The sequence below is a fragment of the Schistocerca gregaria genome, chromosome 3, assembly GCF_023897955.1.
Source record: "Schistocerca gregaria isolate iqSchGreg1 chromosome 3, iqSchGreg1.2, whole genome shotgun sequence".
Lineage (NCBI taxonomy): Eukaryota > Metazoa > Arthropoda > Insecta > Orthoptera > Acrididae > Schistocerca > Schistocerca gregaria.
In genome coordinates, this window is record NC_064922.1 from 268800523 (window position 1) to 268828371 (window position 27849).

Genomic DNA, 27849 nt, shown 5'->3' on the forward strand with positions numbered 1-27849 from the left:
TTTAAAATTGACAACAGAACAGTACCTAATTTCTTTCACAAATTACTGGATTCTGTATCTGACAGAGAGTCAGGAATAGGAAAACCCAAGTGGCATATGTATACACATCAACAGCACTTGAGGAAATGGTGTAGCAGGGCGTGTATACACATCCACACAATGAATGGATGGGTTAAGGCAGTACTTTCAATCCATTTTGATTATTCATTTCATCAGTTATATTAATCTTACTTTCTCACACTCTATCCTCCCCTACCACCACCACTACCAGTCATGGATCAAGCTGTGTTCTTTCTGGACAGAAACAAATTAACTTTGGGACATATCTGTACACTCCTGCAACTACTTACTATCAAAACTTTTGCACAAGTTATTTTTTTGTCAGTAGGCATCTGTGTGAATTAGCTGCCCCTTTTCGTTAAGAATATCTAAAAAACATATGATATGAATGCCAGAACATTAATTTTTTTCTCCAATGAAGGACTCCATTGCATTTCACTCAAATTGTACTTGTTTTTACCATAATAGCTAATAAGAACTACTTATAACAGAACTGTTTTTTTCATATTTTAATTTTTTGCCATAAAATCTTATAAACCTCATACACGTTACTGTTAAACAATTCACAACTGATTTTCTTACACTACATGCTATTTAATATTCCCTGCACGAGCATTGCTGGATCATATGCAACCCTTTACTGAGAGCTACAGCTTCAGTCAATGAAAGCACACAAAATACACTGTACAAAGAATATATACACATGCTAGGAAATACATGCTACCTTTATCAACACAGTCTTTCTGCATCAGTCACCACTGCAAAGGCAACAAGAACTTAAGTGCTTGATGAGCAATTTAAAATGCCCTAACTCATCTTTTTCTCATTCTCTCCCATTGTCACTAAACATTACATTTACACTGAGCAAATCACACAGATTGTTCCGAGCGTATCTCTTCTTTAATGTCATCCACTAAGACTACTCAAATTGTCCGAACTTCAAATTTTTGTCTAATTCTGTAACATACTGAATCTGTTAAGACATTTAAGAGGCCAACCAATACACAAAACATGATATTTACAGGCACTGCCCACTTTACACTTAGATATTTTACTGCGCCTTTTGCATAAATTTCTGCAGTGGTAACATGTTACACAACAATAACCTGACTGTCACTACTAAGTACTGGTAGACCTCCACAAAAACTATTAGTAACAGTAATATTGTTAGTTGACAATTTAAATATATACACACAACAATGTTGTAAACACATTTGGAACAGTGAGAACACCGATGACAACACTGTTTATGCAATTACATTTTCCTTTAGCACCATGTGCAAATTTTTACTTCAAGAAAGAAGTAAAAATTGAATATTAGGTGCATAAACATATTCTGTACGTCTTACAATTCATAATACAGCTTCATGGTGATGGTTGAGGTGGTGGTGTTGGTGGTGGTAAGGACAGACTCCCATTCAGTGTAGGAAGAATTTACTATTTGTTCCAGGAAATAAACGTTCCAACAATCTTGTCCACATTTATTAGTCACATATCTACGCACAAATTACTGTGAGCAACAGAGTACAGTAATTTTTATCTACTACTTTTTCATCACCACAGATTTCTCAAGACAAAATTTGATGGGCTCTCAATTGTATTTTTCTCTTAAGGGTATACGGAATGAATTTTTCGATGAAAAAAATCGATTTTTGGGTAAACGCATTTTCGAAAAATTTAGACTCTCCCGTTTAATACCATGTATAAAATATTTGGATGACATGAATAGAACTATTTTAAATAATTTTTTAAAAATAATTTCGACACACGATGTTCCGCAGCCTGTATATGAGACGCGAAATATACCTGATATAGACAGCCTTGCCAGAGATATAATTGAGCACAAGAGTTAGCTTTTCTGTTGGCTACACTGCTAGACAGTTGACAACAGATTCTGCACTATTTGTATTGTTTCCTTTGTGAGTAGATCCATGTCACTGTTGTGAAAGTCGTATGTGGAGAAGTCACCGAGTTTCCTTTCCTTCAACATTCCAAGACCTAGTCTCAAGGTATTTAGAATGCGTGTACATTGGCACAAAAAAGTAAAGTGTACTAAAAATTTGTATGATTCATCTTCATCAGTATCTGATGTCCCAGTAGCGACTAACCTCAACACTGGTAGTGATACATTGAGTGATGCTGCTGCCACTACACCGGAAAGTGCTTCAAGAAGAAAACTAGCTGGAATTGAAGAAGAATACAAGAAACTAAATGCTGGGACTACAAAATATGAGGTAATTAATGTCTCTTTATTATCAGACGTTTTGGAGAACAATGTGTGCTGTGGAAAATGTGGTGTTTCATTGAAAACAAACTTACATGTAGGACTTGCTTGTGTATTAGAGTTGATGTGCAGTTATTGCAAACACAGTGTTACTTTCTTCAATTCCTCACATGTTACTGCAGATACAGGTAAACTATACAATATAAACATTAGACTGGTTTATGGATTACAGTGTATAGGAAAGGGCAGGGCTGCAGGTGCCATCTTGTGTGGTGAGATGAACCTCCCTCCTCCACCTTCTAAATTTAACAAACACATAATTGCAATAGGCTCTGCTGTAGAAGATGTGGCACAGGAAAACATGAAAGATGCTGTTGAGGAAGCAGTTGTTGAAAATAATAATAGCAGAGACTTGTCCATAGCTTTTGATGAAAGCTGGCAGAAGAGAGGCCACACATCTCTGAATTGTGTAGTAACAGCTACAAGTGTGGACACTGGTAAGGTAGTTGATGTGCCAATACTTTCCAAGCATTGCACATGCAAGGAGAAAATGAAAAATAAACATGAAAAAGAGTGCATGGCAAATTACTATGGGTCAAGTCGTGGTATGGAAGTTGCTGGTGTAAGAAGTATTTATCAACGCTCAGTCAAATGGTACAACATTCGATACATGAAGTATCTTGGAGATGGTGACACAAAGGCTTTCAAAGAAATTGAGGAACTGAGACAGTATGGTAACGATGTGAAAATTTCCAAACTGGAGTGTGTTGGCCATGTTAAGAAAAGGATGGGATCAAGACTTCGACGGCTCAAGGCTAGCATGAAAGGAAGAAATTGAGCGATGGAAAAACTTTAGATGGGAAAAATAGAATGACAGATGCTACAATAGACCATATTCAGAAGTGCTATGGTCTAGCAATAAGACAGAATACAGCAGATGCAGAATTAATGAGAGGAGCAGTCTGGGCTCTGTTTTTTCATACAGCTTCAAACAATGAGAATCCGCAACATGGGCTATGTCCAAAAGGAGACGATAGTTGGTTCAAGTACAACAGAGGCAAGGTAACTAAGAAACAATACAATAACTCTCATCACCTGCCACCTGCCATAATGGATGAAAGAAACCCAATATTCCGAGACCTCGCAGATATTAGTCTACTAAAGAAATGTCTTCATGGCCGGACTCAAAACCCAAATGAGTGTGTGAACCATGTATTATGGAATAGACTACCTAAAACTGTGTTTGTGGGTATAAACACACTTCACTTTGGAGTTTATGATTCTGTTTCATCATTCAATCAGGGCAATATAACAAAGTGCAAAGTTCTGCAGAAGTTGGGGCTCTGTGTAGGACTACGAACTGCTGCAGCTATGCTTTGTTTGGACAAGGAATGGCTCAGGTCTTCAGAGAATGCCATAAAAGTATATTCAAAGATGGCTAGACAGCATAGCAGAGCCATCAAGAGGAAGCTGTTGGACGATTCTGATGATACAAGCTATGGAGAAGGCTTGTACTGAAGTAAAATCTTTGAAGCTAATTTCCCGTAACTTTAGTTTTTTTGTGTATAAGGTACATTTCCTCAGGCCCTATTTATAGTAAAAAGATGAAATTTTCTGTAGTAGTTCCTTAAGACCTTCTAATATATCTGAATTAAAGGATATGTGGAATTATTTTGCATTAATGGATGTAAATTTTAAAATACTTGTTAAAATGTATAACTTTTTTAACATTTACAAAAAATAAAATATCTGAAAAACTATACATTATTTCTTCAAAATTAATAATTCAGCATAAAAGCAGAACATATCTCTGCGTTCTGTGAAAAAATCAAGAGTATTGTTCAAATAACAAATGAGAAAATGTTCCCGACTTTTAGCTCAATTTAACATTGTAAGCATAGGGCGTTCCGTATACCCTTAAGGTAGCCTTTTCACATCATTATACATTCTCTCATTTTCAATGCCATCTAAATGCTCTTATGTCTTTCCCATAGCATTTCTTTTATCAGAGATACAGGTTATCTTTAGTGGTATCATAAAATGTCTGATCATGCTGCTGCTTCTCCTGGGAGTACTTCTAAGAATCCCCTCGGGGTTGCCAGAAGTTTCCCAAAGTGAAATTCCGCAATTTCCAGACACAGTTTTAGCATCTTTTCCTGACGAAGTTTGAGGTCTGAAGGCTAAGTAAAGAGGTAGGTCAACAAAAAGATGTAAGGACTTCTGTATTTCTCAACTTGTTCTTAACTGTAATTTTGAATGGGCAGCAAGTTATTGTCTCCTTTGCAAGATTTATAATCTGAAAGCTAAGTACACAGGTACGTTGTGTAAATAAAAAACCATTTTTAGTCAAAGGATTTCAGTGTTTAACAGAGTCAACTGCAACTTTGAATTATCAGCACGTTTTTTCCTGCACGAACTTTATGAACTTTCCAGGCGTGGTAATGATTCAGATCAGAAACATGAAAGGAATATATTGTACAAAGTAATATTAAAGTTTCAGAAATATGAACAGCAGCTCTGAATTGCATATAGTGACATTTTTTCTGATAAATAATACTCAGTGTATTGTCAAACAATATATAATAAAATTAAACAATGGAAACCACTCAAAACTCCTATGTGAGAAAAGTGATCTCTTCATTAATTCCACTCAGTTCAGTGACCCTATTTGCCAGTATCCATGGCTTCTTGGCCTTCAGTTCGTCACTGTGCTGGACATTGGACCTCTTCCGTTCAGCTCGCTTGGCTTCATCATCTACTTCACGTTGCTTCTGCTTTAAAGCCTTGCCATACCAAGCTCCAGCATTGCAGTAGTCCAGAATCTCTGTCTTGCTGACGTCAATCTTAAAGACACTGCCAGTCGATTTCAGGTCGTCATATACTTGATGTAGGGCTACAATGACTTGGTTCGTAGGTTGCTTATCGTACATACTTTATTAACGGAAAAACCTTACGCTACGAAATCTTCACCATGACTCAGCACGATAACCTTTTGAAGTATCACCATCCAGTAAGTCTCTCCAGAAGTGATCTATTCTTGTCGCACTTCTCTAGTAGCGTGCACAGAGATCCAAAAATTCTTGCTTACAAAGAAGCTGCATGAATTCTTTCTCAACTTTATCACAGTCCTTAGCAATCTTCCAATTCTGTAAAGATTTCTACTCTTGCTACCGCTTGAGCTGCTATATGTATCACAAAAGCTCATGTATCTACAAACGCAATGTTTCAAAAATGACTTTGCAAGGAAGTATGAGCACATTTTGAACAGAAAGTCCCAGCACTTAGTCCTGAAAGTTAAAATATCTTTGGCAGGCACTTTTACCTTTCTCTGCTAGACCATACAGCATGACTTAAGTTAATTTCTCTGGCAGGAACAAGCCTAGCTTCATCTTCAAGTTTTACATCACATACCACTTTCACAGAAGACAACACAAACGTGTTCAAATTATTAGACTCAACGATTATTTTTGATACTCTTAAGGCTTTTGGTGAAAAAATTGATTTGTTTTAATGGTCTGATTGATATCACAAAATTTCCCTTCCAAGCAACTCGCAGATCGCAGAATTTTTCACAGTTGGTAATATTTCTCACTTTCCCTCCAAATCGTGTGCATCCATGTACAACCTTTGAAACTGTATTTTGCATTTCTGTGATGTACTTCAGCTTGTTATTTATTCTATCAAGATCTTGCTACATTAACAAGACATTATATAGCTTGCAAACTTGCGCCTGTTTTTAGCTACAGGAATAAATTACAAAGTTTGCATAGAAAGTGAGGTTACGGGGAACACAAAAGATGTTTCACCTTATAAAGTTTCGGTTGTGCTAGTACTTCTTGCTGAAAATCGTTTTGAGTAGCAAGAAATTGCTGACAGAATGAGAATATTACACAAAACTGTCAGCAGAATCAAATTTTCAGTGCAGAAAGGTGGTGAATACAAGCCAAACAGGAAAGGAAATTGTGGATGTAAAAGAAAATCAGTCCTAGAACAATGAGAAGACTTGCAAACATAGCAACGGTGAACAGTAAACTTACTTCTACAGACATGAACCATCAGTTGAAAGGTTGAAGCTTCACCTGTGGCAGTGAGAAGGCTGTCTGAATGTGGTTTAAAGGCATCACAACCAAGGAAAAACAAAACAGAAAATCGCACCTGCCATGAAAACCAGAAGTTTGCAGTGCCTTAAACAACTTCAGGAGTGGACAAGTGAGGACTGGGCTAGGATATGTGCAACGATATGGTAAATTATGTGGGTCTGATCTCTAAAGTTAGGAGTTTTAGCTTGAAACTATGATGCTTTATTGATACTGAAAAAAATGCACATTTGAATTTTGAGACTGTTGAGGTCTCCTATGCCACTATTCCCAACTTTTCTAACTTGTAACTTTGTACACATACTTCAGGTATGCTTCAATGTTGAATCTGTATTCACTGTGATGGAAGAAAACAGCCAGAATGTTCGTCGCAGACCTGGAGAACAATTGAAAGCTGAGTGTGTATGCAACAATGTGGAGTGTGATGCCTGTGAAAGGTCCTGATGGGTTACACATTGTCAAAGGGGCAATGAGGCAAGAACAATATAAAGAAATCTTTGAAAAGGAACTTTTCTTCCCCAAATAAATGAGTGGTATCCTAATAAAGATGCCATTTTTATGCACAATGGGATTCCTTGCCACAAAGCCAAAAGTGTTTCGAAGTACTTGGGGAAAAAAGCAACTGAAAGTGTTGCCTTGGTCAGGGAATAGCCCTGATATGAACCCAATTGAAAATTTATGGGCTATGGTGAAACATAGGATAAGAAAATTTACAATAACCAACAAACAAGGTCTCATGGAGAAACTAGAGGAAATCTGGTACCATGACAATGATATTAAAATGTCACATGAAAAATTAATAAAAACTATGCCAAACAGGATAAAGATGTTGAGTAAGAACAAAGGCATGCATAAAAGGTATTGAATGTACAAATATAATCTGTATGTCGATGTATATGTGTGATAAATGTAAAGTTTTAGAAAAAATGTCTTTAGTAAGTTGAACAAGCTGTACATCAGATTAATTACTATGGACATTACATCAGCAAGAATAGAAGACAAAGCATTATACAAGAAAGGTGCCATGGGGCTACACAGTGGAATTCCCTTAACTAGGGTGTGATCTGCACTGAACAAAGCCTAAAACAAGATGTTTTAGCTGGCAGCACATTATCTTTTAAGTACTTCACCACCACAATCAAATGGACCCAGCCTGTGGGCATGCTGAAGAGGCTAGATCTAATGGGTGGGGCCTGCACATTAGTGAGGATGATGGGCCCGATCCATCAGACATACCTATGGAACTGGCCCACTGCAGAAATCCACTCATGTGTGGCCAGCTACTCGCACTCATGGTCACAAGTTACTGACACCGTGTTGATGAACAGAGACCATAGTGATCAAGCCATGCAACATATAACTTCGGCGAATCCTCTCGAGATCTGAACAGACCACTCCTCACGCCCACTGTTGTCGTCGGCAGCTGCTCAGCTAGTGGCAAGCAGCTCATCCGTTGCATCAGAAACGAGCATTTCTAGTCCCCGCTCCCCCCGCCTGGATTTCTCAGATATGTTTGAAATTCCCTACTTCCAGAAAATGTGGCAGGCCTGTCCCCATTCCCAATTTTTAATAAATCTGTTGTCAATTATCCCCAAAATACCTTCAGCTTCCCCAACACCATTTCATCTTAAAAACATTCAGTATTACTTCACATCACTGTTTGTTTCTTGTCAAATAATTTGTTTCATCTTGGCTATTTCTGTTTTAATGTGTTCTGTACTTCTGAATTACGTAGTACATCATCTGCGTGTAAGTTATCTGTGAAATGAATAATTTTTTAACATGTGCTGTAGCTTTAACTCAATTTCTGCTGATTTTTTAGAAGTACCTCAAGGTACATATAACATGAAGCGTGATCAAGAAGTTAACAGGAAATTTTTAATTTCATGGGCTTTATACATTCGATTTTCAAAATTTCTTTTATCTTGTTGGTAAACATGTTTCTGATGTATGTTTGCATTTTCAGCTGTTTTGAGTATTTACTGTTGACAGCCAAAAAGGTTAGAGATGTTTTTGAGATCTCAGCAAATTTTTCCTTTTGAAAAAGATAGATCCAAGAATTTGCATTAAGTTTTATTTGAAAAATGGAATAAAGGACAGCATCACATTCTAAATGTTGACAGTGTTTTTTTTGGTGAATTTACTATGAGCAAGACTAGTGTTAACATTTCAAAGAAGATCGAGAAGATGTTGAAGACATGACACCATGGACACCTTAGCACATCAGTTACTGAGGACAGTGTGGAAGAAGAAAAGTAAATGGTTCTGGAAAATTGCTGGAACACCAACAGAGAGCTCATTTATGAGGTCGGCATATCCTTTGGCTCATGCCAACAATTTGTTCAAGTCTTTTAAGTTAGACAACATGTGAAGGTTCTCCTCACTGTTTTCTTTGATTACAATGGGAATATCTGTATCAATAAGTTCGTGCCTTATGGTCATACGCTCAATAAGGAATACTACATGGAAGTCATGCACAGTTTGCAAAAAGCAGTCGAAAGAAATGACCAGAACTGTCGCAAAACCACTCACGGCAATTGCATCATGATAATGCTCCCTCTCACACCTCAATACTTGTTCGTGAGTTTTTGTTCACAAACACAACTGCTATCTTCCCTCAACAACTGTATTCGCCAGACATAACCCCTGTGACTTCTTTCTATTACTGAGGCTAGATAGAACGACACTGAAGAGCTGAAGAAACTGATACACCTGTCCAATATCACGTAGGGCCCCAGCGAACATGCAGAAGTGCCACAGCATGGACTCAACTAATGTCTGACGTAGTGCTGGAGGGAACTGACACAATGAATCCATAAGAGTACAAGGGGATGTAGATCTCTCCTGAACAGCATGTTGCAAGGCATCCTAGTGTGATGGATCTGGGAGATGTGTTATTTTCTACCGGATTTGTCGATACCAAATCTAATGAGGGAGGTAGTAAATGATTTCTGTCAGTATATTTTTTGTGAATTGTAATTTGCCGTATGTAACGATAATTTGTTTATATGTTCGAGAGTAACAGCATATTGATTAATATCAGTGGATGTGATGAAGAATATCAAAGAGACTGGTTACAAGTGGAAGATTGTGTGTTGCGTGAAATGTCTGACGCTGGAGTCGTCTTTGACCGTAGTCAGTCGGCAGTCAACTCTCTGTGTGTGACAGCGGAACAATGTACAGGTCCCCGTTTAATAATTTGCAAGAGACCAGCAAAAATGAGTTACTCTACAACTTTTTTATATATAAACATAAATAAGGAAGCACATTCGGAAAAATAGTATTTGAAGCACTAAAAATGAGGAAAACACATTGAACCAGGAGATTTCCACAGCTACGAAACAGCATTATGGAATCATACTTTCACTATATGACTGAAGCCAACATAAAAAAGGTCAAATATCATCTTATAAACATTTCACGAAAAAGTGAGTACTGTCACGAAATATGCTAAATTTAAGTATATAAAAATAGTGATCACATTTTACCAGGTATGCCCAATAATGTTCATGTCTGGGGAATTTGGTAGCTAGCGGAAGTGTTTAAACTCAGAAGTGTGTTCCTGGAGCCACTCTGTAGCAATTCTGGGTGTCACATTGTCCTGCCGGAATTGTCCAAGTCCATAATGGACATGAATGAATGGGTGGGTGCAGGTGATCAGACAGGATGCTTACGTACGTGTCACCTGTCAGTCATATCTATGTGTATCAATGGTCCCATATCTCTCCAACTACAAATGCCCGACATTGTAGTGTGTCCACCAGCTTGAACATCTCCTGCCGACATGCAGGGTCCATGAATTCATGAGCCTGTCTCCATAGCCGTACATGTCCATCCCCGTGACAATTTAAAACGAGACTCATCCAACAAGGCGACATGATTCATGTCATCAGCAGCCCAAAGTCGGTGTTGACGGGTCCAGGCAAGGTGTAAAGCTTTGTGTCCTGTAGTCATCCAGGTACACGAGTGGGCCTGTGGCTCCCAAAGCCCAAAATTGATGTTTCTTTGAATGGTTTGCATGCTGACACTTGATGGCCCAGCATTGAAATCTGCAGCAAGTTGCAGAAGGTTGACTCTTCTGTCATGTTGAATGATTCCTTTCAGTCGTTGTTTGTCCCATTCTTGCAGGATCTTTCTCTGGCTGCAGCGATGGGTGTGATTTGATGTTTTACCAAATTCCTGACAGTCATGTACACTCGTGAAATGGTCGTACAGGAAAAATTCCCAATTCACTGCTATTTTGGAGATGCTGTGTGCCATCACTTGTACGCCGACGTGCACCATCACTTGGACGCCGACATACCACCACTTTCAAACTCACTCAAATCTTGATAGGCTGCCATTGCAGCAGCAGTAACCAATCTAATAACTGTACCAGACACTTGTCTTGTATAGGCATTGGCGACCGTAGCATAGTATTGTGCCTGTATTTGAATACATTTGCCCATACCAGTTCCTTTGGTGCTTCAGTGTATACCACCACTGATGTGATCAAAACAGCATTACTAAAGAGCTCAACACCAAAACAAAAAATGAGTTCCAGAAGTGTTTGCAAGATTGGAAAAGTGTTGGCATAAGTGTATTACTCATAATCTGTATCGGTTCAGGCAGGTTTTATTTTTTAATAATTTATGGAAACAAAATTTTTTCAAAAATGACAATCCAGAAATGTTAGATTTTTTTCTGTTCATTAGTACCATGTAGTACTATATTGTAAAGGAGAGATTCCACTTTCAAGTTGGACAGGTGTTATATAAAATAAAAAAAAAAAATAAAAATAAAAAATAAAAAATCGTTTTTTTAACTTATGTGTCTTACTAATTTCTTTGTTACAATGTTTATTTCTATTGCCTTCATTGCAGCTATTTCTTTTCACTCTGTTGCAGTTTCTTGTCAGTTTCTTTGTCGTGGTTGTTCATTGCGTGTACACTACTTGCCATTAAAATTACAACACCAAGAAGAAATGCAGATGATAAACAGGTATTCATTGCACAAATATATTATACTAGAACTGACATGTGATTAAATTTACACGCAATTTGGGTGCATAGATCGTGAGAAATCAGTACCCAGAACAACCACCTCTGGCCGTAATAACGCCCTTGATATGCCTGGGCATTGCGTCAAACAGAGCTTGGATGGCGTGTACAAGTACAGCTGCCCATGCAGCTTCAACACAATACCACAGTTCATCAAGAGTAGTGAGTGGCGTATTGTGACGAGCCAGTTGCTAGGCCACCATTGACCAGACGTTTTCAATTGGTGAGAGATCTTGAGAATGTACTGGCCAGGGCAGTAGTCGAACATGTTCTGTATACAGAAAGGCCCGTACAGGACCTGCAACATGCGGTCGTGCATTGTCCTGCTGAAATGTAGGGTTTTGCAAGGATCGAATGAAGGGTAGAGCCATGGGTTGTAACACATCTGAAGTGTAATGTCCACTGTTCAAAGTGCCGTCAATGCGAACAAGAGGTGGACGAGACGTATAACCAATGGCACCTCATACCATCACGTCGGGTGATATGCCAGTATGACAATGACAAATACACGCTTCCAATATGCGTTCACCACGATGTCGCCAAAAATGGATGCGACCATCATGATGCTATAAACCAAACCTGGATCATCTGGGGGAAAAAAGAAAGTTTTGCCACTCGTGCACCCAGGTTCATCATTGAGTACACCATCGCAGGCATTTCTGTCTGTGATACAGCGTCAAGGCTAACCACAGCCATGGTCTCCGAGCTGATAGTCCTTGCTGCTGCGAATGTCTTAGAACTGTTCATGCAGATGGTTGATGTCTTGCAAACATCCCCATCTGTTGACTCAGGGATAAAGACGTAGCTGCACGATCCGTTACAGCCATGCGGATAAGATGCCTGTCATCTCGACTGCTAGTGATACGAGGCCATTGGGATCCAGCATGGTGTTCCGTATTACCCTCCTGAACCCACCGATTCCTTATTCTGCTAACAGTCATTGGATCTCTACCAACGCGAGCAGCAATGTCACAATACGATAAACCCCAATTGCAATAGGCTACAATCCGACCATTATCAAAGTCGGAAACGCGATGGTACGCATTTCTCCTCCTTACACAAGGCATCACAACATTTCAACAGGCAACACCGGTCAACTGCTGTTTGTGTATGAGAAATCGGTTGGAAACTTTCCTCATGTCAGCACATTGTAGTTGTCGCTACTGGAGCCAACCTTGTGTGAATGCTCTGAAAAGCTAATCATTTGCGTATCACAGCATCTTCTTCCTGTCGGTTAAATTTCGTGTCTGTAACACGTCATCTTTGAGGTGTAGCAATTTTAATGGCCAGTAGTGTATTTGTATTTTGGTTGTTCAGTGGTAATTTGTTCACTGAAGAGGTGTCTAAGAACTCTAAGACCACCCAGTGAGTTCTGCGTTTTCCACAAGGAATATGCTTGTTAACACAGTTGCAGTGTGTTTTGTGAAAAGGACTGTTTCAAATGTCTTCTGACTGAGCCACAGGAGAGAGAAGTGTGCTGACTATTTGCATATCCATAAAAGAGTGATATGGGGGAAAAAAAAAAAAAAAAAAAAAAAAAAAAAAAAAAAACACACAAACTGTTGAGGTTGAGGAATGATCCTCCGAATGATTGTATCTGAACAAGATGAAGCCTCCCATGGCGCAGAGATCCCTATTACGGTCATTCTGTACAAGCAGCCTAAGTTCAAATAGTGCACTCATTTTTATCTAGGAGGGAAATGGGACTGCTCTCGTCTGAGTGCCAAAATAAACAGATAAAAAAAAAGTTTTCCATCACTCTGGTTCCCAGAACTCCTGAAGATATAACGTTGAATGGATATTGTATCACAGACACAGTCCCTTTGATTGTTCAGAGATGTCACTAAACCCGCCCAAAGATGTAAATAACCCTGCATGAGCAGCGCCTATTAGACGGAGGGGTCCGGCAGCCAATCAGTTCCAATCATTCCACCAGGAAGGAGGTACACGGCTCGTGTTGTCTGTAGTTCAACCACAGCTAGAAGGTCAATACTGCAGTTCAAACGTGTCCACATTGTTACTTTGTGCCAGGAACAACTCTCAACGAGGGAGGAACTGTCGATCACATGCCTCGCTCAGGCCGCCTGAGGGCTACTACTGCAGTGGATGACCGCCTTCTATGGATTGTGGCTCAGAGCAATGCCACCATGCTGAATAATGATTTTCGTGCAGCCACAGGGCATAGGGTTACGGCTCAAACTGTGCGCAATAGGCTGCATGATGCATAACTTCCTTTCGCCATCCATGGCGACGTCCATTTTTGCAACCACAACAGCATGCAGCCCAGTACAGATGGTTCCAACAACATGCCGAATGGACCACTCAGGATTGGCATCATGTTTTACGCGTTTGGAGGCAAACCGGTCCGTCTAAATGCCTTTGACACACTGTGCAGCGAGTGCAGCAGGGTGGAGGTTCTCTGCTGTTTTGGGGTGGCATTATGTGGAGGCCAACATAAACCGCTGCTATTCATGGAAGGCTCTGTAACGGCTGTACGATACGTGAATGCCATCCTCCGACTGATTGAACATGCCTGCGATAGATTGAAAAGGGCTTTTTCTGGACAAAATTACCCACCAACCATTCTCAGGGATCTACACCGAATCGCCATTGGGGAGAGGGGCAATCTGCACCAACAGTGCCTCGATGTAGATAGTACCCTCGACAAATACAGGCATGCATCAATTCAAGAGGATGTGCTACTGGGTATTAGAGGTACCGGTGCGTCCAGCAATATGGACCACCACCTCTGGTCTTGCTGTATGTTGGTACAACATGCAACATGTAGTTTTCATGAGCAAATTTGTAAGAGCAACTATATAGCTTCACATATTCGAAGATAAAAATTGTATGCACTACAACTTAAGTAGTTAGTTCCACACCCACCTAGAGTTGTCTGTTTATGCATGTGCTGTGCAAATTTTGAACTTTGTGTGGTAACTTTGGAGAAGTTACTGGAGCAAGTAACATATGACAACTTGCTTGGGCATGTGAAGTCATTAGTAGTCTGACGGAAAGTGAGAGACTTGTTTCTTTCAAGAATGTGGTGACTACCCTGGAAAGGGAGGACCATCTTTACAGACACTTGGCCTGGAAGACGTAGCAGATAACTCTGCAGAAATTACATGTGTGACATGGGAGGAAAATGAACAAATTAAGAAAACTGTTACCTTTGAGTTTCAGTGAAAGTAGTAACACACCAGCATCTGAAGAAATTTCAGCAACAACACATTGCAGAAGTGAAAGGGCGTGTACAGGCTGAAGAACTATGTTCAGTGCTTCACTGTGATTTTGCTGAGAACTGGTCTGTAATTCTCCCATAAGAAGCACAAGGGTATCATAGAAGTAATGACCAGGTTTCACATTTTACAGCAGTGACATATTTTCAAAACAAGACCACAAGTGTTGCAGTTATAAGTGATGACACAGGACATAACTCAGCACATGCTTTGCTGGCAATCCATAAAATTCTTCAAGGGTAGAGAAGGTTATCATTTTTTCTGTGGTGCTCCTACTCATTTTAAAAATAATTACCAGCTGTTTGAATTCAGTAAGTCGCTTGTGCCAACTGACAGGGTATACAGTGCCACTGGTCACAGGAAGAGGCCTTTGATGGCGTAGGAGGCCTGCTGAAACACCATGCTACGAAACTATCTTTCCAGACCAAATACAGCTGTGGTTCAGAATGCGGAGGATTTTACGAGACTCGTGAAATCTTACACATCCACAGCACTTATTCTTTTGTCCAAAGAAAAAAAATCGAAGAATTCCCTGAGCAAAAAATAAGAATGGTCCAAACAAATTACTCCTGTGAAAGGAATTCGAAAGACACATTTTTGGACTCAAAGTGATGGGCCAACTCATATTGCCCGCACTTTAGACAGCAAGAAAGAAGAAATTTCTTTTGTTCAGCGAACACTGTAGAAACAGAGGATAATATTCACATTCATAACCAGAGAAAGGGGATGTTTGTGGCGTCTGTGTATAACTGTGACTGGTGGATTACAGAGATTATCAACACCAGTTGCTAGTTAAACAACACTGTAGTGAACTTTATGCTACCACATGGACCAGCTGCTGGATATAGGTTTCCAGCTGAAGGACAGCAACAATGTCGTTAGTGTTTATTTCCTGTTCACAATGTTTTGAAGACTAAGTGCTCCAGTCCCTATTGGTTCAATAGGAAGGCATCACACTACATCAAATGAAGATACTGACGCAGTGGAACACATTTTTAGTTCATTGACTGGCTAATTTCAATACAAAGAAGAGTGTACAGAAATTGTATTAATTGATACCTTTTAAGTCTTTGGACCTTTCACATACATTTCGGAACCATTTCAAATACTTGGAAAAGAGAGTCTTACTCATCTTTCAAAACTAAAATTTTGTTATCCTAGGTTTTGATTTTTATGAGCCTGCTATGTAATAAAACATTTAATGTAAAGTAAAAATTTCAATTGTGCATAAAACCTGGAAGGTCTCCTTCTCAGGGAAGGTGGTGTACCACCAACTCTTCATCAGTAAATCTATCCATATCATTGTGGATCACTGTTAATGTACAATGAACACTGCAAAAAATTCAAGACAGAACTGAGCAATACTGAATGCGAGGTTGAGGAGTATAATGGGCATTACTATTGTCGACATCAAGTACTACGAGTGAGTGGAACAAGTTTGTACCCAAACAAGACACCCAGCACATACTGCAGACATTTGGACTACTGTATACACATTTTCAGTCCAATGACTACAGGCACTTAGAATATATCACTGAACTATCTCCAAAATTCTGTCAGCTCGTAGAAATTGAATGATAATAACAAGTTTCAAATTCCCTGTCTGACACCTTTGAATATTTTTGCCTGCACTTCATTCTGTGCATTCTAACAATATGATTTTCATACAAGTCTCAAATAATGTCGCTGAAACATTTTGAACAGTGACGACACTGATGCATACACTGTTTATACAACTGCATTTTCTTTAGCACCATGTGCAAATCTTTACATCAAGAAAGAAGTAAAAATTGAATATATGGTGCATAAACACATTTAACCTGCCTTACAACTGTTTATGACTAATAAACAATAGTTATGGTTATACAATATGACCACAGACAAATGATTTGTGCTTTGACAAACATGTAGTGGTTGAAAATTCTCATTGGTCACTTCTCTATACTACTACAGTATTGGTACTTAGACACTTTTACAAAGTACGCTGATCACTGTAATTTTTAAACTAGGCGCTCATGTTGCAGTAACATTTCGAACAGTAAGAATACCAGTAGATACACTGTTTACATTACTGCATTCCTTTAGCACCATGTGCAAATTTTTACTCTACTGAAGCAATAAAAATTGAATATAAGGTGCAGCAATGAATTTTTACTGTTCTAACAGTTAATGATATGGTTTCTTTATTAAATGTTACTCAAGTACTAAGAGAGATTCATAATTTTTTTACTGAAACAAATATGTGAGAATGCAATTTCTATGAAGTCCATTAGAGCGCTACGCTCAATGCATTGTGAGTAAGGGAAAATAACACTACCATGAAATATTTTTTTAGTTTTCATGCTTCAGGGAACTGTTACACTGATCAATGAGCATTCTGGAGTCATATACCATTTGTAAACATTTTGTAATAGCATAAAAACCAAAGATATTAAAAAAACTACAAAATATAAGTCTGCTGGAACTAATATTTTAGTCTTTCTGCATAACATCTGAAGGGATTTTGGCAACTGCCAAAACTAGTGACGCATTTTTTGATCATGTTCGTGTGGGGGAAGGGGGGTGATCACTTAAATATTGTTTGTAATCAAAACTGAAAATCTTATGTGCAGACACATTTAATGAAGCTCCTAATTCCGAAGACTATGTACATTTACAGTAAGGAAAGAAAGCTGTATGAAACAGATTTAAGTACAACAAAGTAACACTGGAGGCAACAATGGCTCAGTACTGTCAGCTAGGTAACATTGGCTGCAACCAAAAACAAATGGCTACAATTTAGGACTAGAAAACTGAATGGTCATTTCACAATGAACAAGCACCTATATTGATAGCATAGCAAAATGAAACATAAGTTTTATCTTTTATAAAATATTCAAGCAATGATAATTTTATCATTTTATAATCATCAGTGCTTATTAATTATGGATGACCTTACATTGTAAAACACATATAAAACACACAAGTTCATAATTTTTCGAAACAGAAATTAATAAGAATGTTTATGAGCGACCACAAAGTATGCATTTCATATTTAGGTATAGAAGAGACATTTCATGATCACTGCCACACACCACTATCTGTAAATAGCGAATATGGAACTTACTTCATAACCATCTTCACCCTCACCACTGGGGAACTTAGATGTTGTTTTAGTCTTCTTCTTTTTCTTGCTTTTATTACCAATTTTCGTTTTCGCTTTCCGCCGAGGAGCTGCTGCTTGACTGCTATTAGCATCACCACTGCCAGATTCTGCTTCTTCATCTGCACCATCTTCTGGTGTTTTTGAACCTTCCTCTGCTTCCTGTAGCATTTGTTCAAACTCGGCATCTGAGTCACGATCTGAACCTCCACTGCCTTCACCCTCCTCCTCCTGCAGATAGCAAACAATGGGAATAACCAAAAACACACACTAAAATAAATCATTAAATTAAATTAATATCTAAAATTTCTGTACTTTATGCAAGTCTGCAGGCTTTTGCACTCACTGACACAAAAGTAAAATAATCTGGGCCAACTAAGGCACATCATATTCCTCTTAAAACTCCCCTGCTGAGGTCTTCTGAAGAAGTCATGCTAAAATCAGATACTGAGGCATTCTCTTCCGTCTTTATGGAACTTACTGCTATGAATATCACTATCACAGCACAATGACTGGTTATTAATTTTGATAACCTAGGAAAAATACTCAATAACCAGAAGCAAAATGAATGCCAGCTTGACAATATGTGCCAAATTTAAGCATGGTACACAGATGATCTACTTCAGCACAATGTCAATTTGTGATGGAGAAGGTCATAGCACTCACAGCAGAGTGAAGTTTCTGCCCTCATAGAGGATGGAATAGTTCAGTCACGGCACTTGACCACACTGTTAAGGCTTTTCAATTCTTTGCGCAAGTAACATTCATATATAGAAAACCACTAAACCTGCATGGAAACATGAGAAACGTGAAAGTCCTCTGTCTGGTGAGGGGAATACAATGAATTATTCTTTTTAAAGCTAGTGCATATTTTGCAATAACATTACTTATTTAATTTGGCGCAATTAGAGCCACCAAGTGCTCTTTTATGTCTAGTCAGGCACATTCGACATACACTGACTGAGAAAAATCGCAACACTACGAAGGAGTTGTGCGCCTCACATGAAAGCTGGTAGGCACGTTTCTATGTCTGAAAGATAATGTATGCAACTTTCGCACCAGTTGCATACATGGGACACTAGTAGTGCTGCATTGGTCATGAATGTTAATTACCTTTGAGATTGGACATGCAGAGTTCATGTTAGTCAAGAATGCCTTTAAAGTGACGAAGACTCTTATCAACACCACAGAGTTTGAATGGGGTTGTGTACTAGGGCTATGAGAAGATGGTTGCTGTTCCTGCGATACTGCAAGAAAATGTTGTAGGAATGTAGCCACTGTACACGATTGCTGGCATTTGAGGTCACAAGAATATATGGTTGCAAGAAGACCAGGCTCTGGACAGCCACATGGCACTACCGAGAGTACAGACCAGGGTGTTTGGCATATGGCTCTGGCGCATTCTATTGCATTGCATTGCATTTTCAGCAGCAATTTGAACAGCAGTCAGCAATACAGTGACATAATAAACTGTTGCAAATTGGTTACTTCCTGAACAGCTCGGAGCCAGGTACAGTCCAGTGTGCATTCCACCGATCGCAACGCACTGCCGCTTATTAATTATAGATGACCTTACATTGTAAAACACATACAAAACCCACAAGTTCATAATTTTTCGAAACAGGAGTATTGCATCATATGCTGATAGTTCTGGAGCCAAGATCTGACCTCTCTTTCTCACTTTGTCCATCTTTCCCATTGCTATTAAATCTATGAAAGTGACTGTGCATTGTGAGGGTTTTAATGGAAAATTGCTTGTGGCTTTTGTTGCCCCATCTGAACAATCTCCTTACATTTATTGAGGAAGGACCCCTCTCACCTCCCTCTCGACCCCCCCCCCCCCCAATCAACAAGTTACGAGGGTGGTTTGAAAAGTTCTCAGAATCACCATGAGAGGTCAGCACTAGGGCAACAAGTTGTTCATGTGATATTCCTTGGAATGTGGCCTGTAAATACATGCCACATCAGCGCTCTTGGAAGAGAGCTGTGGCTGCTGTTCCTGTGTAGGGATTTGCAAAGATAGGGGAAAGGAAAAAATAAAAATACAAAAAAATTAAAAAATAAATAAAAAATTTCTACAATACACTGGGGGACTCTGCTCCTTTATATTCAACTGCTGCCAAGTGGACAACCTTGCAAAAGCACACTAAATTTGAAAAATGAGACTTAAAATTTATATCTAAGGCAGTTTAAGTTGCGAAACTGACACAAAATGCATTCTTTGAATGCTGACTGAATGACTGGCATATAATTTGTGTAAAACATTTTTGTTCAACTGAGACCGAAGCAAAACTATTTTTTGTCGAAAGTATTTTATATGAGTGTACAAACAGGCAGAAGTTGCTTTTCTTTGTGTAAATATAAATGAAGGTTATCCATATGTTTAGTTAAATATGTTTAGAAAGATAACTTCCATTATCACTCAGTGTTTTGTAACTCATTTAGAGGATGATTCATTCATTCAAGAAAATTTTGATTATTGTGCGGAGCTCAAAACATCGCATCGGATCTTTTCCAGTGCTAAGCCAGTGTACTGCTGAATAATATCGTAAGTCATTTTCTTCAAAGTGTCCAATACACTAGCAGAACTGATGATGCTTGAGAACATGTGATCTTACGTAATTAACAGTTGACATTCCTGGCTTTGAAACTTTTGACATATCCAAGCATTTTCCGCACAAAGACTGTTGATAAATGATGCAAGGTACCATTAATGGTTTTGATCTATCATTATTTTCTACCATCTTTAACACGAGAGCAAAGACTACTTTACTCCCCCCCCCCCCCCCCCCCGCCTTAAAAAAAAAATGTTTTTGCCACCATCAGCTGTCATACACATTAAGTTTTTCCACTATATATATTTTTTTCTGAACAGCATTTTCTACTCTTTCACAACTTTCTTGTCCCATGGCCACGCCATGAAAGATGCGAACGTCAAGAAGCTCTTCATACACATCATAATTTTTGTTTACCCGTCAAATAAAAATTAACATCTGTGCCGTACCTTGAAACATTGTTGATTCATCCACAGCTAAAGAGAACCACTCTCAATGCTGAGCTTTTTCAGACACTTTAGTTAATATACTTTTAGCAATATCATTTACTCTTTGAGCCAAAGTGTTTGCTGACAAATTGATGTTTTTTTTAAAAATAAATTAGCTCTTTCTGGACACATTTCTTCAACTGCTACAATCATGCAATCCCTTATTAATACACCATCAGTAAATGGTTTCTATCTTTTTCTATTGAGCGAGTCAAGTGGAAGCCAACATGATTTCCTGCTTCTTGGTCAGCATTTACTTTCTTAAACAAAATTTTCTGAGATTTTCAAAGACTCATATTTCTAACCATTTGATTCCTGTGAATTTGAAATAAATCTGAGAAGGTTTAGTCTCATAACATTTCATTCTCATAATGACATTTTATATTGTGTTCTTCGAGAACTGATACTGTTTCACTGTGAATTATCTGCAATCACGAAATATTAATGTCCCCATCGCTTTTTAAAATTTCTGCGAACGCTATGTATCTTCCACTTCTTTTCCATATTTACACAAGTCTACACAAGGGATGTAACTGTTAATCGAACCAGTGCCAATCAGTAGTATCAGGCGCAAAGGTCCTGAGTAAAGAACTGCGCTGGATTTATCTTTAAGGCAATCTTAATTAAATTAAATACTCACTGTTAAGCACACTATGTCATAACTACTAAGAAACTACAGTCAGAAAACACAATAGTCAAACTATAATATGCTTTTCAGATTGCAGAAGTTGCTGCTCTCCACAAGATGATACAGTGCTACTGCACTTGCCTACTCTCTGGAAGATGTTACTACTTTACAGTTATTATTGTTGGAAGTAGTCTTAACAAAAGTGTACCACACACAATGGCTATCACCATTGGAAGGACCTGGTCACTTGCCCGTAAGTGCCAAAAGAAATTACGAAATTGAGTCCATCTCCCCCCCCCCCCCCCCCCCCCCTTCCCTTGTCATAGGTACCTCAATCATCGTCTAGTCCTCAAATGAAAATTTGCATGTAATCTAACACTACAGTATGTTGGTGTGAAGCAATATAGTCTGTCCAACTTTTCTTGGGCCATGCCAGCAGTGATCGCTAGGCACTAAGAGGTAACCACTACCAGTGCCACATAGTAATGAATGTTGGGACAGGATGATATCCGACAGTGCTGATATCACAATAGCTCGTGCTATGTTCTGACCACTTGCTGTAATGTTAATGATGCATGGAAGTAACAAGGTTTCTGAAAGCACATTACAATGACCTTCCCAAGTTATTCATTTGTAGAAATGTGTATGAAGTGAAATTATGGCCACAGCTCTATGTCAAACAACAAGCAATTCACTGTGTAATGACCACTGTAGTTCTGCTCAGTGTCATCTTATAAATGCTGGCAGCAGTGGTAACCATCATGAAATCTCTTATTTGTACTGAGAAGTTCTGAACTGTACAAAGGTGTCAAGCTTCAAGAAAGCTTAGACTGCAGCTAGATCTTGGCGCTTGGAACTTAGTGGAAAAGCCCTTAGGCTAAAATGTCTAGAGACTTCTGGTTTACATTGTTGGTCCTAATGGATGTCCAGCAGCACATTTGTATATGGCGGTGTACTGTTTGGTTCACAATGCTTTCCTAGTTGTGTCCAAAAAGGCAGCACTCTTCTTGCATTCTAGTCAGTAACTATGAACCATAATTTGCAGGTAGCTATCAACAGCTGATATTGTTGACTGTTCGCCAATCATTACAGCAGCTACTCAAATGTGACGGAAAAAGTAAATGAAAATAAAATTCCTTGAAAATTCCAGGTTGATTATGGTTGGTTGGTTGGTTTGGGGTATAAAGGGACCAAATTACAGGGTCATCGGTCCCTTTTTCCTCACGCAAGCAAATCGCAAGGTAGGGCAATTAAAAACAAAGGAGTTGGGGGAACTAAAGGCAGTAACACTAGCGGGGAACCAAACGAAAAGAGAAAATGAAAGACGCGGACCAAAAGGGGAAACATACACTAAAAGGAAAGGTTGTTGTTGTTGTTGTTGTCTTCAGTCCTGAGACTGGTTTGATGCAGCTCTCCATGCTACTCTATCCTGTGCAAGCTGCTTCATCTCCCAGTACCTACTGCAACCTACATCCTTCTGAATCTGCTTAGTGTACTCATCTCTCGGTCTCCCTCTACGATTTTTACCCTCCACGCTGCCCTCCAATGCTAAATTTGTGATCCCTTGATGCCTCAAAACATGTCCTACCAACCGATCCCTTCTTCTAGTCAAGTTGTGCCACAAACTTCTCTTCTCCCCAATCCTATTCAATACCTCCTCATTAGTTACGTGATCTATCCACCTTATCTTCAGTATTCTTCTGTAGCACCACATTTCGAAAGCTTCTATTCTCTTCTTGTCCAAACTAGTTATCGTCCATGTTTCACTTCCATACATGGCTACACTCCAAACAAATACTTTCAGAAAGGACTTCCTGATACATAAATCTATATTAGATGTTAACAAATTTCTCTTCTTCAGAAACGCTTTCCTTGCCATTGCCAGTCTACATTTTATATCCTCTCTACTTCGACCATCATCAGTTATTTTACTTCCTAAATAGCAAAACTCCTTTACTACTTTAAGTGTCTCATTTCCTAATCTAATTCCCTCAGCATCACCCGATTTAATTTGACTACATTCCATTATCCTCGTTTTGCTTTTGTTAATGTTCATCTTATATCCTCCTTTCAAGACACTGTCCATTCCGTTCAACTGCTCTTCCAAGTCCTTTGCCGTCTCTGACAGAATTACAATGTCATCGGCGAACCTCAATGTTTTTACTTCGTCTCCATGAATTTTAATACCTACTCCAAATTTTTCTTTTGTTTCCTTTACTGCTTGCTCAATATACAGATTGAATAACATCGGGGAGAGGCTACAACCCTGTCTCACTCCTTTCCCAACCACTGCTTCCCTTTCATGCCCCTCGACTCTTATTACTGCCATCTGGTTTCTGTACAAATTATAAATAGCCTTTCGCTCCCTGTATTTTACCCCTGCCACCTTTAGAATTTGAAAAAGAGTATTCCAGTCAACATTGTCAAAAGCTTTCTCCAAGTCTACAAATGCTAGAAACGTAGGTTTGCCTTTTCTTAATCTTTCTTCTAAGATAAGTCGTAAGGTCAGTATTGCCTCACGTGTTCCAACATTTCTACGGAATCCAAACTGATCTTCCCCGAGGTCTGCATCTACCAGTTTTTCCATTCGTCTGTAAAGAATTCGCGTTAGTATTTTGCAGCCGTGGCTTATTAAACTGATAGTTCGGTAATTTTCACATCTGTCAGCACCTGCTTTCTTTGGGATTGGAATTATTATATTCTTCTTGAAGTCTGAGGGTATTTCGCCTGTCTCATACATCTTGCTCACCAGCTGGTAGAGTTTTGTCATTACTGGCTCTCCCAAGGCCGTCAGTAGTTCTAATGGAATGTTGTCTACTCCGGGGGCCTTGTTTCGACTCAGGTCTTTCAGTGCTCTGTCAAACTCTTCACGCAGTATCGTATCTCCCATTTCGTCTTCATCTACATCCTCTTCTATTTCCATAATATTGTCCTCAAGTACATCGCCCTTGTATAAACCTTCTATATACTCCTTCCACCTTTCTGCCTTCCCTTCTTTGCTTAGAACTGGGCTGCCATCTGAGCTCTTGATATTCATACACGTGGTTCTCTTCTCTCCAAAGGTCTCTTTAATATTCCTGTAGGCAGTATCTATCTTACCCCTAGTGAGATAAGCTTCTACATCCTTACATTTGTCCTCTAGCCATCCCTGTTTAGCCATTTTGCACTTCCTGTCGATCTCATTTTTGAGACGTTTGTATTCCTTTTTGCCTGCTTCATTTACTGCATTTTTATATTTTCTCCTTTCATCAATTAAATTCAATATTTCTTCTGTTACCCAAGGATTTCTAGCAGCCCTCGTCTTTGTACCTACTTTATCCTCTGCTGCCTTCACTACTACATCCCTCAGAGCTACCCATTCTTCTTCTACTGTATTTTTTTCCCCTATTCCTGTCAATTGTTCCCTTATGCTCTCCCTGAAACTCTGTACAACCTCTGGTTCTTTCAGTTTATCCAGGTCCCATCTCCTTAATTTCCCACATTTTTGCAGTTTCTTCAGTTTTAATCTACAGGTCATAACCAATAGATTGTGGTCAGAGTCCACATCTGCCCCTGGAAATGTCTTACAACTTAAAACCTGGTTCCTAAATCTCTGTCTTACCATTATATAATCTATCTGATACCTTTTAGTATCTCCAGGGTTCTTCCACGTATACAACCTTCTTTCATGATTCTTAAACCAAGTGTTAGCTATGATTAAGTTGTGCTCTGTGCAAAATTCTACTAGGCGGCTTCCTCTTTCATTTCTTAGCCCCAATCCATATTCACCTACTATGTTTCCTTGTCTCCCTTTTCCTACACTCGAATTCCAGTCACCCATTACTATTAAATTTTCGTCTCCCTTCACTATCTGAATAATTTATTTTATTTCATCGTACATTTCTTCAATTTCTTCATCATCTGCAGAGCTAGTTGGCATATAAACTTGTACTACTGTAGTAGGTGTGGGCTTCGTATCTATCTTGGCCACAATAATGCGTTCACTATGCTGTTTGTAGTAGCTTACCCGCATTCCTATTTTCCTATTCATTATTAAACCTACTCCTGCATTACCCCTATTTGATTTTGTGTTTATAACCCTGTAGTCACCTGACCAGAAGTAGAGGAAGGTATTAAAATCATATAGCAGGTGGCTTGGGTTGGCTGAACACAGGGATCAAAAAGGATGAGCCAGCCACTCCACAACACACTAAAACTGCCAGCCCTAAAGACAAGGCGAAAAGAACACACACAGAGAAAAGGCAAACAACAAGGCATACAAAATGCAAAGCAAGAGTGATGAAGAGGTAAAAGGGTGAGAGGGTGGAGGCCTGAGAGGGAAGGCCAGATGCCCAAGCTTAGATGGTACAATAACCCCCCCCCCCCCCCAAGAAATAAAACAAAACTAAGTCGACCGTTGAGGCATTGTCGCCCAAAACTGTAGGTTGTGTGCTGGAAAGTTTAAAAGTCTGCCACAGAGCAACTAAAATTGGGCAGTCCAACAAGAGGTGGACAACAGTTATACAGGAGCCACAGCAACACCGAGGGGGGACCTTGCGACAGAGATGGTGACCATGTGTCAGCTGAGTATGGTTGCTGCCAAGCTGGCAAAGGACAACAGAGTACGAGGTCTGTCTAAAAAGTATCCAACCTTTCATTTTTATGTGCAAAATAGAGACAGTAGCATGGCGCCACTGTACACCATAGAGGAAGAGACCTTTATACGCATGCGTGAATTTTGTCCCCATCGTCCTGACTGTTGGTCGCTGAGTGAGGTGCTAAACAAGGTGTTTGAGTACCGTTTCTCTCAAGATGACTGAACGTGTTGAGCAAATATATCGCGTCAAATTTTGTCAAAAGCTTGGTGATTCTCAAAGTGAAACAATTTGTAAGATTCAGCAGGCGTTTGGAGAAGATGTGATGGGTGTAACACAAATTAAGGAGTGGTTCAATAGATTCTAATACGACCACACATCAGTGGAGAGTGACCAGCATTCTGGTAAGCCCCAAACTGCTCGGAGTGCAGCTGTTCCGTCAATTTTACATCTCGTGGGCTCATATCAGGACTGAATGATGGGTGGGGAAGTATTCCCCATCCATACCTGTGTAACGTTTCTCTCACTGGCAGGGTAATATGCAGTCTTGCATTATATTGCAAAATGAGGACACCAACTGCAAGCATAAAAGGCCTTCTTTGATGAATTTTCATGTGAAAAACATTTTGCAGAAACAGCTTGGTACAGACATCCCCTCAGGCACAGTTCATAGCTACGACTCCATTCACTTCATATGCTAAGATCATAATCAGTTTCACTTTTGAATGTTAACAGCGGAATTCTTTCACGCATGGAGATTCGGAACTTTTCGATGTGATGACCAGATTTGATCAAGTGCAACTATTCTCTTTCTGTTCGATATATTTAAGCAGTTCTTCTGCGATTATTTTGTGACCTGCTTTTTGCTCTTCACTTGGATTATGCGGTAAGCCTACTGGTATTTCTTTTCTTCTGACACACTTCCACTTTTTACATCGCCGTCTAAGCTACCCACAGCATTAGATATGCAGCACTTTTTGAATCTATTCATAACAGATTCATTTGAGATTCTGCCCCAGCATGGATTTGAGTGTTTCCTGAACTTCCCCCAGTGAGTGAGACATTGTCTCCCTGAAGGAACCACTCACTACAGCTGTCACAGGTGAGCTGTAAAAGATCTATTCGTAACAACATTCATTACCTGAACTTGAGAGTTCATGCTAGCATGAATAATTATCAGGTCTGTGTTGTGCTAACAGATTCTAACCTTCTGGGATGACGTCTTGTGTGAAAGAATCCAGCACCACATTTTCCTTCTGTTAAGTAAGAAACCTAGGATTATGTTCCAAACAATATTCAAATTCTGTTCTGAACAACCTCCAACCAACATAGCATCATGTCATTTGCCATCCATCCACTGCCCTGGTATGCTGTGGGAAGTCACTGAACTAGCACTGGTTTGTGTCATGATGTAAGCCCCACCATCCTACCTCCAGTGTCTTCATTCTGACAGTTTCAGTAATTGAGAAAACTTCATTGCATTTCTCTATCACATACTAAATAACCCACTGCTCCAATTTGTGAAACATTTCCTGCTTTGGTCCCCTGAAAGTTTGGCATGTAGGACTGGCGGTCTTTAATTTATTCTCTATCTGGCACTACTCACAAACATTGGCTTCTGCGACACCAAATGTTCTTCCTGCTGCACAGCTGTTTATCGCCGCATCTTCATGATACACCATTTACTTGAAATTAGTATCATATTGCCTGCGTATCAATAGGGAACAGCAAACTCTTAGACCCACATTTCTCAACAGTCACAGCTGTAATTGGCACCCATTACTGACTGTTACAATTTACAGT

General features: G+C 39.3%; 1 protein-coding gene across 8 annotated transcripts in view; it reads right to left on the bottom strand.

Moving 5' to 3' along the window:
* Positions 1–27849, bottom strand: part of LOC126353943 (chromodomain-helicase-DNA-binding protein Mi-2 homolog) — a 357465-nt gene that overhangs the window by 102534 nt on the left and 227082 nt on the right. For all 8 annotated transcript variants that reach the window (XR_007565244.1, XR_007565245.1, XR_007565243.1 and 5 more), the window contains exon 8: positions 17766–18032. Coding sequence is in view for 5 of the 8 variants with exons in the window: in XM_050003229.1 (XP_049859186.1) it covers positions 17766–18032 (267 nt within the window). In the remaining 3 variants the exon portion in view is untranslated. The remainder of the gene's footprint in view (positions 1–17765; positions 18033–27849) is intronic.